The 14,883-nt window shown below is 53.5% G+C and overlaps 4 protein-coding genes across 4 annotated transcripts; 3 read left to right on the plus strand and 1 right to left on the minus strand.

Moving 5' to 3' along the window:
- The first annotated feature begins 438 nt into the window (after positions 1-438).
- On the plus strand, positions 439-5,055 carry BO94DRAFT_86284 (uncharacterized protein). The gene is made up of 10 exons (XM_025617714.1): positions 439-1,347; positions 1,398-1,573; positions 1,622-1,743; positions 1,793-2,312; positions 2,707-2,809; positions 2,865-3,409; positions 3,459-3,850; positions 3,902-4,143; positions 4,195-4,782; positions 4,833-5,055. Exons 1-10 carry the CDS (start codon positions 679-681, stop codon positions 4,923-4,925), a joined length of 3,450 nt encoding a protein of 1,149 aa, XP_025467130.1. The 5' UTR covers positions 439-678; the 3' UTR covers positions 4,926-5,055.
- A 342-nt stretch (positions 5,056-5,397) lies between these two features.
- Positions 5,398-6,458, plus strand: BO94DRAFT_566340 (DUF218 domain protein; the record flags this gene model as incomplete). Its single annotated transcript, XM_025614547.1, has 4 exons — positions 5,398-5,537; positions 5,599-5,706; positions 5,800-5,851; positions 5,916-6,458. The coding sequence occupies exons 1-4, from the start codon at positions 5,455-5,457 to the stop codon at positions 6,456-6,458; spliced, it is 786 nt and encodes a 261-aa protein (XP_025467131.1). The 5' UTR covers positions 5,398-5,454.
- On the minus strand, positions 6,444-7,683 carry BO94DRAFT_535709 (spindle checkpoint protein MAD2). The gene is made up of 8 exons (XM_025611847.1): positions 7,570-7,683; positions 7,494-7,519; positions 7,420-7,445; positions 7,331-7,369; positions 7,251-7,279; positions 7,059-7,204; positions 6,938-7,011; positions 6,444-6,883 (listed from the first exon to the last, which is right to left on the minus strand). Exons 1-8 carry the CDS (start codon positions 7,616-7,618, stop codon positions 6,592-6,594), a joined length of 681 nt encoding a protein of 226 aa, XP_025467132.1. The 5' UTR covers positions 7,619-7,683; the 3' UTR covers positions 6,444-6,591.
- Positions 7,684-7,842: 159 nt separating this feature from the next.
- On the plus strand, positions 7,843-14,720 carry BO94DRAFT_467008 (beta and beta-prime subunits of DNA dependent RNA-polymerase; the record flags this gene model as incomplete). Its single annotated transcript, XM_025608191.1, has 4 exons — positions 7,843-8,579; positions 8,628-9,849; positions 10,256-10,389; positions 10,466-14,720. 4 exons carry the CDS (start codon positions 7,843-7,845, stop codon positions 14,718-14,720), a joined length of 6,348 nt encoding a protein of 2,115 aa, XP_025467133.1.
- Between the last annotated feature and the right edge of the window lie 163 nt (positions 14,721-14,883).

A 14,883-nucleotide genomic window follows, 5' to 3' on the forward strand; every position in this document is an offset into this window, starting at 1 on the left:
GCACACCAGACAACCGCGCAAACGTGGACGTGACGTGACGTGACATAAGGAGTCCCAACAACAAAGCCGAAATCTCTGGCCTGGAGCCATTGCTTCACTTCTCACACCCGTTTGACTACCCCGAGAGCTCAGGTGTCCGAAAAGGAGAGAGTGAGATTTAACGGAACTGGACACGGGAAGCCAGCGGCGCCCGATCATTTGCCACTATCGGTCCTCGACATCAATTGCTGCCCGGATATTCATCTGTTTGCCCTGGCCGTGACCGCCTCGCTGGCCACTATCGACGTATCAAGCTATCAGTGATTTCCCTAAGCTGACAAACCCCATCGGCCCCCTTGATTCGTCCACGCGGTTTTATTCAATATCCGGCTCCATTGGGAAGGTTTTCTGCGCCGCCGTTACGAGAGACGGGCTGTCCAATCAGCACGCCAACCGGCTGCCCCCACCAGGGGAATTCCGCCCAATTCCGACCAAAGCCAGAGCGGCATTGGCCCTTGACCTAATCCAGTTCTTGCCGGCACGTGGATGCATGTGACTTATACTACATTTGGCCGTGCACCCGCCTAGTACCTCGACTCCACCACCCGCGCCGCGCTACGGACGACCATCCCGGTCATCATACACTTCCCTTATACATACCTCCCTATTCCCCAGGATCGAGGGTCCGTGGGTTCTTAAATGCGGGGGATGAACGGTAGCATGGAGCAGTCACCGCCGCAAAACATCATGCCCGGTCTGCACCGTGCACCAGTAGACTCCGGCTCGCTGCCGCCCGAGTACTGGAACAACTTCGAGCCTTTGTATACGAATCCCGACCCCCCACATCAGCATGCCCATCCCCCCCAGCAACAGCTCCAGCAGATTCAACCAGCACCGCAGCAACAGCAACATCCGACATCCCTGGGCATTAACTGGGATCATCCGTTTATCAATCAGACCACCCAATCCCGGAGTCCGTTACCCACACCCCAGGAACAGGGCCATGGCATATACTCGACGGCGTCTCCTCAATCTTGGCGACCTAATCCACTTCACTCTCAGCAAATCATTCATCCGGCGCAACCTACGTTCTCCGTAAACTCTCAGTACCGCCAGGCTCAATTCTCTCACGCGCAGCCCGCGTTTGATTCACAGCCACTTGCCTCCTCGGACAATTCGCATTATCAGTCATATTATCCACGAGTTTATTATCCCCCTCAAAATCTTTCGGTCCCAGATGTGTTTCCTCAAACCCATTCTCCTCGACCGGCCCAGGCACAACCGCAACCAACACAGTTTAGGCCTGACTCTCACCAGCACCAACTCCCTCAGTACACGCTCCCGACAGGCTACCCGGAGGGAACTACGGTATGAAACACTGGACTCTATACTCACACTTCGTAGCTAACTGTTAGTAGCATGTTCCGATCAACTATGCTGGCGGATATGCTCAGTCTACCCCGACTGTGTCGGACCAGACCATTAACCCACAATTCCTGAATTCCTCACAACAGACTGCTAACCAACAAGCACCCCTCCATAATAATCTTATATACATGAATCCGGCTGATTTTGACCGGCCGGACGATCCAAAGTAGGTCATTGATAATAAAGCCGATCGATCGGTTCTAACCGATAACAGGCTGTACACGTTTTATCGGGATGAGCTGCAAATACCGCCAAGTTTGGGCCAGGGCCAAACCCCGCCCGCCGTGCGTAACATTGCTCCGGCTACTAAATATGAGTTCATCATGCCAATGAATGGTATTATTCACTCGAGACCCTAAGCCCCCGCATTCACTGACTGGAGCAGGTCAAACCCCCGTCACTGCTGCCGCAGCAATGAAAGCAACCAAACCCAAGAAACAACCTAGCTTGAAGAAACAGGCACAGAGCCAGTCGAAGAAACCCACGATGAAAGGGGGCAGCAAAAAGCTGGACGGGAAGTCTGCGTCGTCGAGTTCTGAGACAGATAGCTCGGACGACTCAGACCTCGAGATTCAGGCCCCCGAAGAGCCGTCTCCCATTCCAGCCACTCGTCCTAAAGAACCCGAGGCTGCTGCCCAATATGATGCGATGAAGGCTGTGTGGTCTCCACGTAATAGGCGGCCCAATGTTGACAAAGTCAAGAGTGCACTGGTTTCGTTCAAAGACGTTGTCAAGACCGTAAGAGATGCGTGGAAAGAAAGCACTCAAGCCATGAAGGTCGCGGAAAATAAGGGTGATAATAACAAAGCAGCGCAGCTCAAGACGGATGTCATCCTTCAACGGCGCCTTATGGATGTGGTTATCAGCACCACTCTGGACAAGGGCCACCCGATGATTGTCGAGAAGTATGTCCTTTTTCTTTCATTTCTTTCCTTTTCACGTCTGGCATGTCGTCATGGCCATAGAAGTCAGAAACGAATTGAGAGCCTATCCCATGTAATCTACCTAGTGTGGGCTTTGGCATATAAAAAAGTGCTTATAAGTAAGGGTGAATATGTGCTCTCCACCCGGGACGAAACATGGTACCTAGCTATGTGTCCTTAAGCACGAGACAGGAAAGGATAATCCCCCTTGGTCCAGAGGAGCTGTCTCTGCTGTACCGTACCGGTACCTAAATGGTCCCTTTTGGCGTGCACTGCAAATCCCTGAATGTCTGGCATCTGCCGCTTGTGGCCTTTCTGTTTCATCTGCCATGTCATGTGTTATTGTGGGGGATCGATCGCTGATATTTGTTTCCAGGTTGGGGGAGCATCCAATGGCCGTAGCTGCCTTGTATTCATTTCTGCTCGATCGACACCAGGCTTCCGACATTGATGGTGCTTTCACTGTGAATATACTCAAGGTAAATTCCTCAAGTATTTGGGGCCCCTTAAACGATCACTGACATTTCACTGCAGTTGCTTTCCCATTTCGTGACTATGGATGAAGATGTGCTTCAGAAGACGAATGTTGCCAAGTTGCTACCTAGATTCGTCAAGAAAGGCGGACCAGCAGTTAAAGGGCTGGCCCAAAAAGTCCTGGACAACGCCGCTGCATCCACCAAACGAAAGCTTGAGGCTGTAAAATCCGGGCCCAAAGAAGGGTCTCCTACTAAGGGTTCGATGGCCGATGCGGCCGCCGTAGATGGACGTGGCGACTTGGCTGGATCCAAGAGGGTCCGGGAAGGTGAAGGAAACGGACAGCCCGCCACTAAGCGGATGGTTGTCACCTCCAACCCTAAGGTGCTTTCGAAGCCTGGCAATCCTGGGGCCCCTGCCGTTGCCAAGCGGCAGGAGGTAGCACAGGAGAACAAACCGGCTCCAGCCAATGCAGCCCGCCCCAAAGCCAACATCATTGCTCCCAAGCCCACCAGCCTTTTTGGAAGTTTGAGTTCCGCCTCGAAGAGACCCGGAACGTCCAACGCAGAACGGGCTGCTGCCGCTGCCGCCGCGGCGAAATCAAGGTGCGTTATCGCATTGTTCCCTAGCCAAACTGCCTACTAACTTTAACAGCACTCCTGCTGAGAAGAAGGAAGCCCCCCCAAGGCCTACCTTTTCCTTTGGCGATTTGATGGCGGATCTGAACAAGCAGAAGGAGCCCGCCCCTGCACAGCCTGCAGAGGATCGCCCCCCAGAAACGGAGGAGGAACGGAAGAAGAGGCTGCGCAAGGAGGCACGACGGAAGTTGCGCGTCACCTGGAAGCCGGACGCACAACTCACCGAAGTTCGCCTGTTCACGCACGACCCCGAAGAAGAACTCGGGCCCGGCGATCACCTGCAACGAGAGGCAGGAGATGTCAAGGGCGAGGGTAGTGTACTCAAACTCCACAGAGACCTCGACGATGACGAGGATGATGATGGTGGCATCCGTGAAGAGCAATTGCTTGAATATTATGAGCCAACCGGTAAGTCACTGTGTTTTGGTGAATATCCTTCTTGGACGCTAACTGGGTCAGAAATCGACAATGGAGAGATCACTCCCGACGATCGCGCTAGAAACTTTATCAAGCGCGGTGGCACCCAGGAGCCGGAAAGTCCCGAAAAGAAAGCCCAAGAGCATCGCGAAGCAACGACGCTTATGGTTTTCTATACCTCGCCCGCAGACGTACCGTCGACGCCCAAGGAGCCTCCTCCCCCAGAGGCAGAAGAGGCCGCGCCGGAAGTGGTGTTTTTCGGAGAGTTACCCGATCATGTCAAGGTATACCTTTTCCCCTAAGCATTTATGTCATCATCTTCTGACCCGTACTAGGCCCGACAGGAGCGATACTTTGCAATGGTCAACCCTCAACCAGCACCTGCTCCTCAGAGTGCACCCAACAGCCAGTTCGATATTACCAACCTCTTGAAAATCATTCAAAATGCACCTCAGCAGCAAACAACCCCACCGCCACCGCCACCGCAAGCTGCACCGGCGCCCATGTCCGATCTTGAGCGGACATTCAGCATGTTCCGCCAGCAGCCTCCACAACAACCGCCGCCGCCTCAGGCCCCTCTAGTACCGATACCCCAATTTCCCCCCGCGCCCCAGCCGGCTGCTCAGGGTCTTGATTTCCAGAAACTTCTGTCGATCATAAATGCGCAAAAACAGATGCAGCCCGCACCTATGATCCCCCAGGTCCAGCCATCACAGCCTAATATCGCTCCTAATCTGGCCGCCATCATCTCCCAACTTGCTGGTCAAAACCAGCCCGGTGCCGCCAATGGACCTGTGCCATCTGGCCACTACGAGGATCCGGAACGTAAGCGCATGCGCGAAACCGGCGGGCTTGATGGAGCCGAGGACGAGAGGTTCAATCCTGCCAAGCGGAACCGGTCGAATGACCCGACCAAGAAGCACGTAAGTGTCTCCCCTGCTTTTCTTCCAATTTTCATACTGACCATGCTTAGCCCAAAGCCGGATTGGTTCCGTGTCGGTACTGGCGCGAAGGCAAATGCCGCAAAGGCGACGAGTGCACGTTTCGCCATGATCCTCTGAACTAATGCTCCTCTTTTCTTTCTCCTGATACCCAACTTTGGCCCTCATTCGTTTATAACTCTCTGTATTTCGACTTGCCCGTATCTCAGCATCTCCTTACTGTTGTACATTGACCCTGCATGTGTTGCATTGTCAAAATCACGGTGTCTCGAGTTTTCCTGGTTGGCAAGCTTCTCATAGCGTCACGCGTTTCTTTCGAAGCATACCATACGTGGAGTCTTAGGGTGTTGCGTGAGGATTCAGGTTTTCTCTTGTGGCTGTGGGATGAGTGTCTGGCGTTTGTGGTTGAGCATGTACATTAATAGCGATACCTGTGTCCGGGTTATCCACAACTTGACTAAATTCCATTTGTTGATCCATTCACTCAGCTGACCATTCATCCTTATGGAGTAGTCAACGACTGCTTAGGTAATATTCCGTCGTAACCCATCGCAGGGAATATAAACAATTTCACTCCATGAAACTATACCCCCTTCAAACTAAGTACAACCACACCACCCCCTTAAGCCAACATTATAGCCCCCCACAAGAACAATGCCCTACACCCACCTAGTCATAATCTGCTGCCACGCAATCTACACCGGCGGGCCAACCAACGGCCTCTCCGAAAACGAATGGTACAATTCCACACACATCCCCCAACACATCCAGATAACCCCTACTAATATAGAACTGAAGGATAATTGAACCCTTCCAAAAAGGCGAAACCCCCACATTCACCAACCACATCAAAGCCGGCCTTCAACTCTTGGTGAATGATCCATCCGCTTTGTTGATGTTCTCGGGGTGAGTTTCGTCTATTTATCTACCTATCCGGAAATGATGTTGAAGGTTACATGAATGAATGAGTGAGAATGGCTGATGTGTGATTAATAATAGAGGACCGACTAAAAGACCCCGAACAGAGATATCAGAGGGTGAATCATATCATGTAAGTCACTCACTCCATTCACATAATCTAGGATATAACATTAATATACTATGTGTATGTGCAGAACCTCGCACAAGATAATGACTACTTCGGGTTTTCTGCGCAGATAGATCCCGCGCGGGTATTGGTTGAGGCTCACGCTACGGATTCATATCAGAATGTATTGTTCTCGTTACTGAGGTTTCGGTTGGTTATGGGGAGGTATCCGGGTAGAGTGACGATCGTGACGCATGAGTTTAAGAGGGGGAGGTTTGAGGAGTGTCATTTTCCGGCTTTAGGGTTGGGGTTGCGGGGAAGGGTGCAGGTGCAGGTGGTTGGGATTAATCCGCCAGAGGAGGTGACGTCGCTGGATTCGTTGGTGGAGGGGGAGGAGAAGAGTGGGATTGGGTTGTGGAGGGGGGATAGGTATGGGGTGCAGAGGGAGTTGATGGGGAAGAGGGTTAAACGGGGGTGGAAGATGGGGATGGAGGAAGGGGTGTTTGTGAATGTGGGATTGGAGGAGGTGGTGGAGGAGTTGGTGCGGTGGGATGGAGGGGAGATGGGGAATGAGTGGTTTCCTAAGATGGATCAGTTGCCTTGGTGTTGTGGTGGTGATGAAGTTCATTAGTCATTGAATTGATAGCAATGCTCTAAAGAATTGTCAGAATACATTGATAGTGAAGAAATGCCCGAAATGCTCCCGAATCAGATCCCGCCTCTCGTCCGTAACGCCTTCATGTGAACACCGTGAATTAACGCAGCTAATCCGCAAGACGGTAGCTGACTAGGGTCTCTACCCGGTGGTTGTTGGTGCTGAAGCTTCGGAGCTGCACCTTCTCCGCGTTCTTGATCTCTTTGGCGTCGCTGTCGCCCCATTCCACCGGGACTTCTGAGTCGGCGTCGGCGTATACAAGGACGTTGAACGTGCAGTCACCGTCCAGGACCGGCAGGAAAGTGACAGATGCGGTGATTTGACGGAAGATGGCCTGGATTTCGTCTTGGATCTCTTTTTCGGTTTTATCGACGGTGGCAGCGGCCTGGGGGTCCTTGTCACTATAGATGAGGTCTGGGTTAGAGGAATAGTGTGATGCGTAGTGGGAGACTTACCCAGGAGTAGCGTTCTCCTTGTCGCCCGAGGCACGAGATGTCTGGCTCTTGGACTGCTTTCCGAAGATTTGCACCTGATATCTTGTTAGTCCTCGTACACCATCTCGGGCAAAATGCGTACATCGAATTGCCATCTTTCCACGTGTTCGCCAGTCTCCTTGTCTGTAACAACAACCACAAGCTTCGAGATCTTGCCACCCATCATCCACTTGTTCAATTGTGACATGATCTTCTTGATGTAGGCTTTGACCTGGTCGTCGGCGGTGACTAATTTCGGTTAATCAGGACTCTCGAAGGATGTGTGTTGACGAACCCAGCATGTTGAGGCCATATTTCTTGACGCTTTACGATAATTGATTAGCTGACTTACAGGATGTAGGGTAAGGCACTCACGTTGTGAAATCCTCCGGAGGGTACACGCCTCTCTGAAAGCTGGATAACCAGATGAGAAAGCTTCCTGCATTAATTGCCAATGGACTTACAGAATCGAGTTGATAGAGTATTCAAACTAGGGTCGTCAGTATACTTTCAAGAATCCTGTCAAAGAGATACTCACGAATTCGGCCACCAGCTTCGACGATCCTGTCTGGGAATGAGCTTCTGCGAAGATCTCGCGGACTGGGATTCCGTACCTTTCAAGGACAGCTTGTGGACCTTGGACTTATCCTTTGTAGACGACATGGCAAAGCGAGATGGCGGTTGAAGTGTATCGGCAGGCTGCTGTTCGTGAAGTGCTGGAAAGAGGGATGGTTTGTTTATCGGATAGTCGCCGCGGCAATGCCTCGACCGCCCGCCATTTGGTCTCCGCAGAGCCGCACTTTTTTCCGGCGTCAAACCGACACTGTCTCTGCCTGACCTTCTGCACCCCGTTAAGCAATCATTCCCATGCAATTGCAGACCTCCAGATGCGAGGATGCCTGCACTTAGCCAGGTGGCTGAGCGCAGCGCCGAAATGCCCTGCTGCAAGCCTTCTCAAGCCGCCGACCGGCCTGTCTAATCCAGCCCGGTTTTTCACCACGTCCGCCGCCGCATGGGCTTCGCGCTCCAGGGGACCCGCCAGACACCCAACCTCCGATCTCGAATCTAGGATCGCCGACATTCCCATCGAACGATTTCGCAATTTTTGTATCGTTGCTCACGTCGATCATGGAAAAAGTACGCTCTCCGACCGGCTGTTGGAACTCACAGGAACCATCCAGCCGGGAATGAACAAGCAGGTTTTGGACAAACTCGATGTCGAGCGTGAACGCGGTATCACAGTGAAGGCACAAACATGTACAATGATCTACAACCACAATGGCGAGGACTACCTGCTACATCTCGTTGATACCCCGGGGCACGTCGACTTCCGTGCGGAGGTCTCGCGCAGTTATGCCAGTTGTGGAGGAGCCTTGCTCTTGGTTGATGCCAGCCAGGGTGTCCAGGCTCAGACGGTCGCCAACTTCTACCTCGCCTTCTCCCAGGGTCTGGAGCTGATCCCGGTCATCAACAAAGTGGACCTGCCGTCCGCTGACCCGGACCGCGCTCTTGAGCAGATGGAACATACTTTTGAACTCGACACGGAGAGTGCAGTGTTGGTATCAGCCAAGACCGGCCTGAACGTACAACAATTGCTCCCTACCGTGGTTGAGAAGATCCCGGCGTAAGTCTTCTTCAACTATATTAACAAAGCATTGCTGATTCTGAACAGTCCGGTTGGCGATTACACGAAACCGTTACGGATGCTCCTCGTCGATTCCTGGTACGATTCTTACAAGGGTGTCATTTGCTTGGTCCGTATCTTCGATGGTGAAGTTCGCGCGGGAGACCAGCTAGCGTCATTTGCGACGGGAATCAAATACTTTGTGGGCGAAGTCGGTATCATGTACCCCAACGAGACGCCGCAGTCGGTCCTCCGTGCTGGTCAGGTTGGCTATATCTTCTTCAACCCGGGTATGAAGCGCAGCAAGGAAGCTAAGATTGGTGACACCTACACTAAAGTCGGATTCGAAAAGGCCGTCGAGCCGCTTCCGGGCTTTGAGGAGCCCAAAGCAATGGTTTTCGTGGCCGCCTATCCGGTGGACGCTGACCACTTCGAGCACCTGGAGGATAGCATCAACCAACTTTGCTTGAACGACAGAAGTATCACGGTACAAAAGGAATCGTCTCACGCCTTGGGCGCTGGTTTCCGGTTAGGGTTCCTGGGCACCCTGCATTGCTCGGTCTTTGAGGATCGTCTGCGTCAGGAGCACGGTGCGAGCATTATCATTACTCCCCCTTCCGTTCCCATCAAGGTCATCTGGAAGGATGGCAAGGAAGAAATTATTTCCAACCCCGCCAAGTTTCCGGAGGATGAAGAGCTCCGCTCCAAGGTCGCCGAGATTCATGAGCCTTATGTTGTGGCGACTTTGACCCTTCCTGATGAGTATCTCGGCAAGGTCATCGAACTCTGTGAGTCCAATCGCGGTGTGCAGAAGAGCCTCGAGTATTTCACGTCGACTCAAGTTATTCTCAAGTATGAACTGCCTCTTGCACAGCTGGTTGACGACTTTTTCGGTAAGCTCAAGGGATCGACCAAAGGCTACGCCACCTTGGATTACGAAGAGTCCGCCTGGCAACAGAGCAATATCGTCAAGTTGCAATTGTTGGTCAACAAGGCTCCGGTCGATGCGGTCGCGCGGCTCGTCCATTACAGCCAGATCGAACGATTGGGCCGGCAATGGGTCACCAAGTTCAAGGAGCACGTTGACCGACAGCTGTTCGAAATCATCATTCAAGCGGCTGTCGGCCGCAAGGTGGTGGCACGAGAGACCATCAAGCCGTACCGGAAGGATGTTCTCGCGAAACTCCATGCTAGTGATGTCAGTCGGCGGAGGAAACTGTTGGAGAAGCAAAAGGAGGGCCGCAAGAGGCTGCGGGCGGTTGGAAACGTGGTGATCGAACAGAAGGCATTCCAGGCTTTCTTGGCCAAATAAGCATATATTCTCTTTCTGTACAGTATATTATATCATTTTCCTGTATTATTATGTTGATAAATCTGGAACCAATGCGTCTTCTTATCTCCATTTACATGGTATGTCCGTATGCAGAATGATAATTCCGGGCTCTGATTGGCGGAAAGGCGGAGCTGGAGCTTACAATTTAACCGTAGAAAAGTTCGTCGCCGACCCCGCCGCGGCGGTTGTCTGCAATTTCTCCCCTCCCGCCGTCGCTTTCCCGTGTCGTTCTCTTCCGATCACGATCTGCGGTCTCCGTGGTGAATTCTTGGCCATCTTCAAGTTCGCGACCCTCCTGTGCGTTGTGCGGTGATTCTAGCGCCGTCGCATTCTACCCGCTGAGTCACTGTCGCCTTGCCATGATCATCATTTGACCACAGCGATGCAGCCTCCCGAAGGTGTGCAGGTCGATCTGGGCAAGGCCCAGGTCATTGACCGCGTTCCTAAAGTTATCAGCGAGTTGAAGTTTGGTGTTCTGTAAGCCTGGTTTCTCCAATTTACCCCTCCGGATCCGATGCGGAGCAGCCAAACTAATACCGCGCGATTCGCACAGGTCCAACGATGACATTGTCAGCCAAGGTGTGGTGGAAGTTTCCGACCGGAAGTTCTTCGATCTCGATCATGACCGAGCGGTGGTAGCCAACGGCCCTCTCGATGCGCGCATGGGTATTTCGAACAAGACATCATCCTGTCAGACTTGTGGTGGCACTCTCCAGATCTGCAATGGGCACTTTGGTCATGTCCGGCTCGTCCTGCCGGCTTTCCACGTCGGTTACTTCAAGCGGGTTATCACCATTTTGCAGGAAGTGTGCAAGGAATGTTCGCGCATTTTGCTCCCCGAGGCCGACCGCCGTGCCTATCTCCGTGAAATGCGTCGTCCTGGGTTGGATAATTTGCGGCGGGGTCAGATCGCGAAGCGGATCAACGAGCGTTGCCGGAAGACCCGCAACTGCGAGGGATGTGGTGCCGTCAACGGTGTGGTGAAGAAGGCTGGAACAAGTGCTCTGAAGATTACCCACGACAAATTCCGTGCGTTCAACGCCTCTACGTCGGTTAAGAAAGTTCCGCCACCCAGCAAGATCGTCTTCGACCGGTCATTCGACGAAGCCAGGACGTCCAACGCGGAGGTGGAAAAACATTACAAGAAGGCCCAGGATGATATGAATGCTCTGCGTGTGTTGAACTTGTTCAAGAAGATTTCCGATACCGATTGTGAGCTGCTGGGTCTGAATCCGAAGGAGGCCAGACCGGAGATGTTCCTCTGGCAGTTCATTCCTGCTCCGCCAGTGTGTATTCGTCCTTCCGTCGGTCAGGATGCGGCGTCCACCGAGGATGACTTGACCGCTAAGCTTGGAGACATTGTCCAGAGCAACATCAATCTGAAGAATGCACTGCTGAAGGGTGCACCGGTGCAGACGATTATGGAATGCTGGGACTACATGCAACTGCAGATTGCCGTGTACATTAATAGCGATGTCCCCGGTCTGAACAAGGCCGACCTGGGGAAGCCCATTCGAGGATTCGTGCAGCGGTTGAAGGGTAAGCAGGGTCGATTCCGTGGTAACTTGTCTGGAAAGCGAGTGGATTTCTCCGGCCGTACTGTCATTTCCCCTGACCCGAATTTGCGGGTCGATGAGGTCGCGGTCCCCGAACTGGTGGCCAAGAATATGACCTATCCTGAAGTTGTTACGCGATACAATAAGGAAAAGCTACAGCAGCGAGTGCGCAACGGTACCAAGAAGTGGCCGGGTGCAAACTACATCATGAAGAAGGGGCAGACCTTCAAGCTCTTCCTCAAGTATGGTAACCTGAACATGATCGCCGACCAACTGCAGGAGGGCGATGTGATTGAGCGTCACATCGAGGACGGTGATATTGTTCTTTTCAACCGTCAGCCTTCGCTGCACAAGCTCAGTATTCTGTCCCATTTTGCCAAAGTCCGTCCCCACCGGACCTTCCGGTTGAACGAGTGTGTCTGTAACCCTTACAACGCCGATTTCGACGGTGACGAGATGAACCTGCACGTGCCCCAGACGGAGGAGGCGAGGGCCGAAGCGATGGAACTGATGGGCGTCAAGAACAACTTGGCGACGCCCAAGAACGGAGAACCCATTATTTCGGCCATTCAGGATTTCATCAGTGCTGCCTACGTTCTTAGCAGCAAGGACAACTTCTTTGACCGCCGCTCTTTCACGCAAATCTGTCTGTACATGCTTGGTCCGCAGACCCGCTTCGATCTGCCCCCACCGGCCGTGCTCAAGCCGCAGATGCTGTGGACCGGAAAGCAGGTCTTTAACATCCTCATGCGTCCTAACACGAGTGACCCAGTGCTCGTCAACTTGGACGCGGCGTGCCGAGAGTTTAAGGCGCCCAAGGATGGCCGGCCGCGGGATCTGGACCCCAAGGATGCTTGGCTCGTCATCCGGAACTCCGAGGTCATGTGTGGTGTCATGGACAAGTCCACCATTGGTTCCGGAAAGAAGGATAACGTGTTCTATATTATGCTGAGAGATTACGGGCCGGCGGCGGCTGCCGAGGGTATGAACCGCCTGTCCCGGCTTTCAGCCCGTTGGTTCACCAACATGGGATTCTCGATCGGTATCACCGACGTCTATCCTAGTGAGAGTCTCCTGCGTTCGAAGCATAATCTGGTCGAAACGGCCTACGCCCAGTGTGACGAAGTCATTGCCAAGTACAAGGCGGGCACTCTGGAGAAGTATCCCGGTTGTGACGAGCTGCAGACAATGGAGAACCAACTGTCCGGTATTCTCAGTAAGGTCCGTCAGCAGGCCGGAGACGAGTGTATTGCTCAGCTGAGCAAGTACAACTCGCCCCTGATCATGGCCACGTCCGGATCCAAGGGTTCGAGTATCAACGTGTCGCAGATGGTTGCCCTCGTCGGGCAGCAGATTATCGGCGGTCAACGTGTGCAGGACGGCTTCCAGGACCGGACGTTGCCTCACTTCCCCAAGAACGCGCGCCAGCCCCCATCCAAGGGTTTCGTGCGCAACAGTTTTTTCTCCGGCCTCGAGCCGACGGAATTCATCTTCCACGCCATGTCCGGTCGTGAAGGTCTGGTCGATACGGCCGTCAAGACCGCCGAGACGGGTTACATGTCGCGTCGTTTGATGAAGTCTCTGGAGGATCTTTCGACCCGGTATGACGACACCGTGCGCAACTCGTCTGCGGCCATTGTGCAATTCCAGTACGGTGACGACAAGCTGGATCCCTTGGATATGGAGGGTAAAGCCAAGCCGGTGCATTTCGACCGGACTTTCATCCACTCCGAATCCACCACGTACAAGAACGATGAGCGGAGTTTGCTTCCGGGTGAGATTATGGACATTTGCGAAGAAATGCTTTCGAAGGAGCGCGCCAAGTTGGTGCGGAAGGATCTGATGGGCAACGAGCTTGGCTACATGGATCGTTCCGACCATGGTATCGATCAGTTTGAGAGTGCGCGCGACTTCCTCGAGTCTATCCAGCAATACGTGGCCACGAAAGCGGACAAGCTGATCTCCCGCGGTGGTGACATCAACGTTAATGACGAGAGAAGTCGGAAGGGACTGAACCACACGGGCAAGCTCACGGAGCGGACACTCCGTGCTTTTATCTCGGCGTGTTTGATGAAGTACAAGAAGGCCCAGGTCGAGGCCGGCCACGCTGTGGGCGCCGTTGGTGCGCAGTCCATCGGTGAACCGGGTACGCAGATGACCCTGAAGACTTTCCACTTTGCTGGTGTTGCCGGTATGAGTATCACACAGGGTGTGCCCCGTATTAAGGAAATTATCAACGCGTCCAAGGAGATCAGTACGCCTGTTGTGGCGTGCGAGCTGGTCACGAAGGACAACATCATCGCAGCGCGGATCGTCAAGGGACGTATTGAGAAGACGTATCTACGGGATATCATCCACTATGTGCGGGAGACGTGGACGGGCAAGGAGGCCTACATTACAGTCAAGATCAACTGGAAGACGATCCAGGACCTGGCGCTCGAACTGAAGATCGAAAACATCCTGGCGGCGATCAAGGGCCACAAGCGGTTCAAGGCGGACGACCTGAAGTTCCGGTGCTCGCGGTCGCACATCCACGTCTACATGGACGTGGACCCGTCGACCAAGGCCAACCTGTCCAAGACGGAAATTGCGTCGACCAGCGCGGATCCGTTCCTCCGACTGAAGCACTTGAAGCGCATGCTGCCTGACATCCAAGTGCTGGGTCACCCGCAGGCGTTCCGTGCGATTATCCGGACGGACGAGACCTCGACAACCAACACACTGCTGGTGGAAGGCTACGGATTACGGGAGTGTATGACGACGCTGGGTGTGGATGGTCTGCGCACGACGACCAACAACGTGATGGAGGCGCGCGATGTGCTGGGTATCGAGGCCGCGCGGACGACCATTGTGCAGGAAATCAGCGAGGTCATGAAGGACATGGACATCGATCCGCGTCACATGCAGCTCCTGGCCGATGTCATGACATACAAGGGTGAGGTGCTCGGTATCACGCGATTCGGTCTGGCGAAGATGCGCGACTCGGTGCTGCAGCTGGCATCGTTCGAGAAGACGGCGGACCATCTGTTCGATGCGGGTGGTGCGGGACGCAGCGATCTGATCGAGGGTGTGTCGGAGTGTATCATCATGGGCAAGACAGTGTCGCTGGGTACGGGAGCGATGGAGGTGGTGCGCAAGATGAACTTCTTCGAGGGGCAGATTGGGGCTCGCAAGACGACGTTTGAGGATACGTGGACGGAGGTGTACGAGGCGCCGTTGGAGAGGGCCAAAGCCAGACGAAAGCGAGTGTAAAGGTGTATATGGATGTAAGGATAAAAGCATACCAGGCGTTTGATGTATTTTAGTTAGCGAGCTGCTGAAGCAGCACATGATTCACTATCAATGGAGAGGACACCACATGGTAGGGTCTATACCGATGCGACTAAGCGACCCCACCGGATGATCTCATCGCTCG

Source organism: Aspergillus sclerotioniger (assembly GCF_003184525.1).
Source record: "Aspergillus sclerotioniger CBS 115572 chromosome Unknown BO94scaffold_15, whole genome shotgun sequence".
Classification (NCBI taxonomy): Eukaryota; Fungi; Ascomycota; class Eurotiomycetes; order Eurotiales; family Aspergillaceae; genus Aspergillus; species Aspergillus sclerotioniger.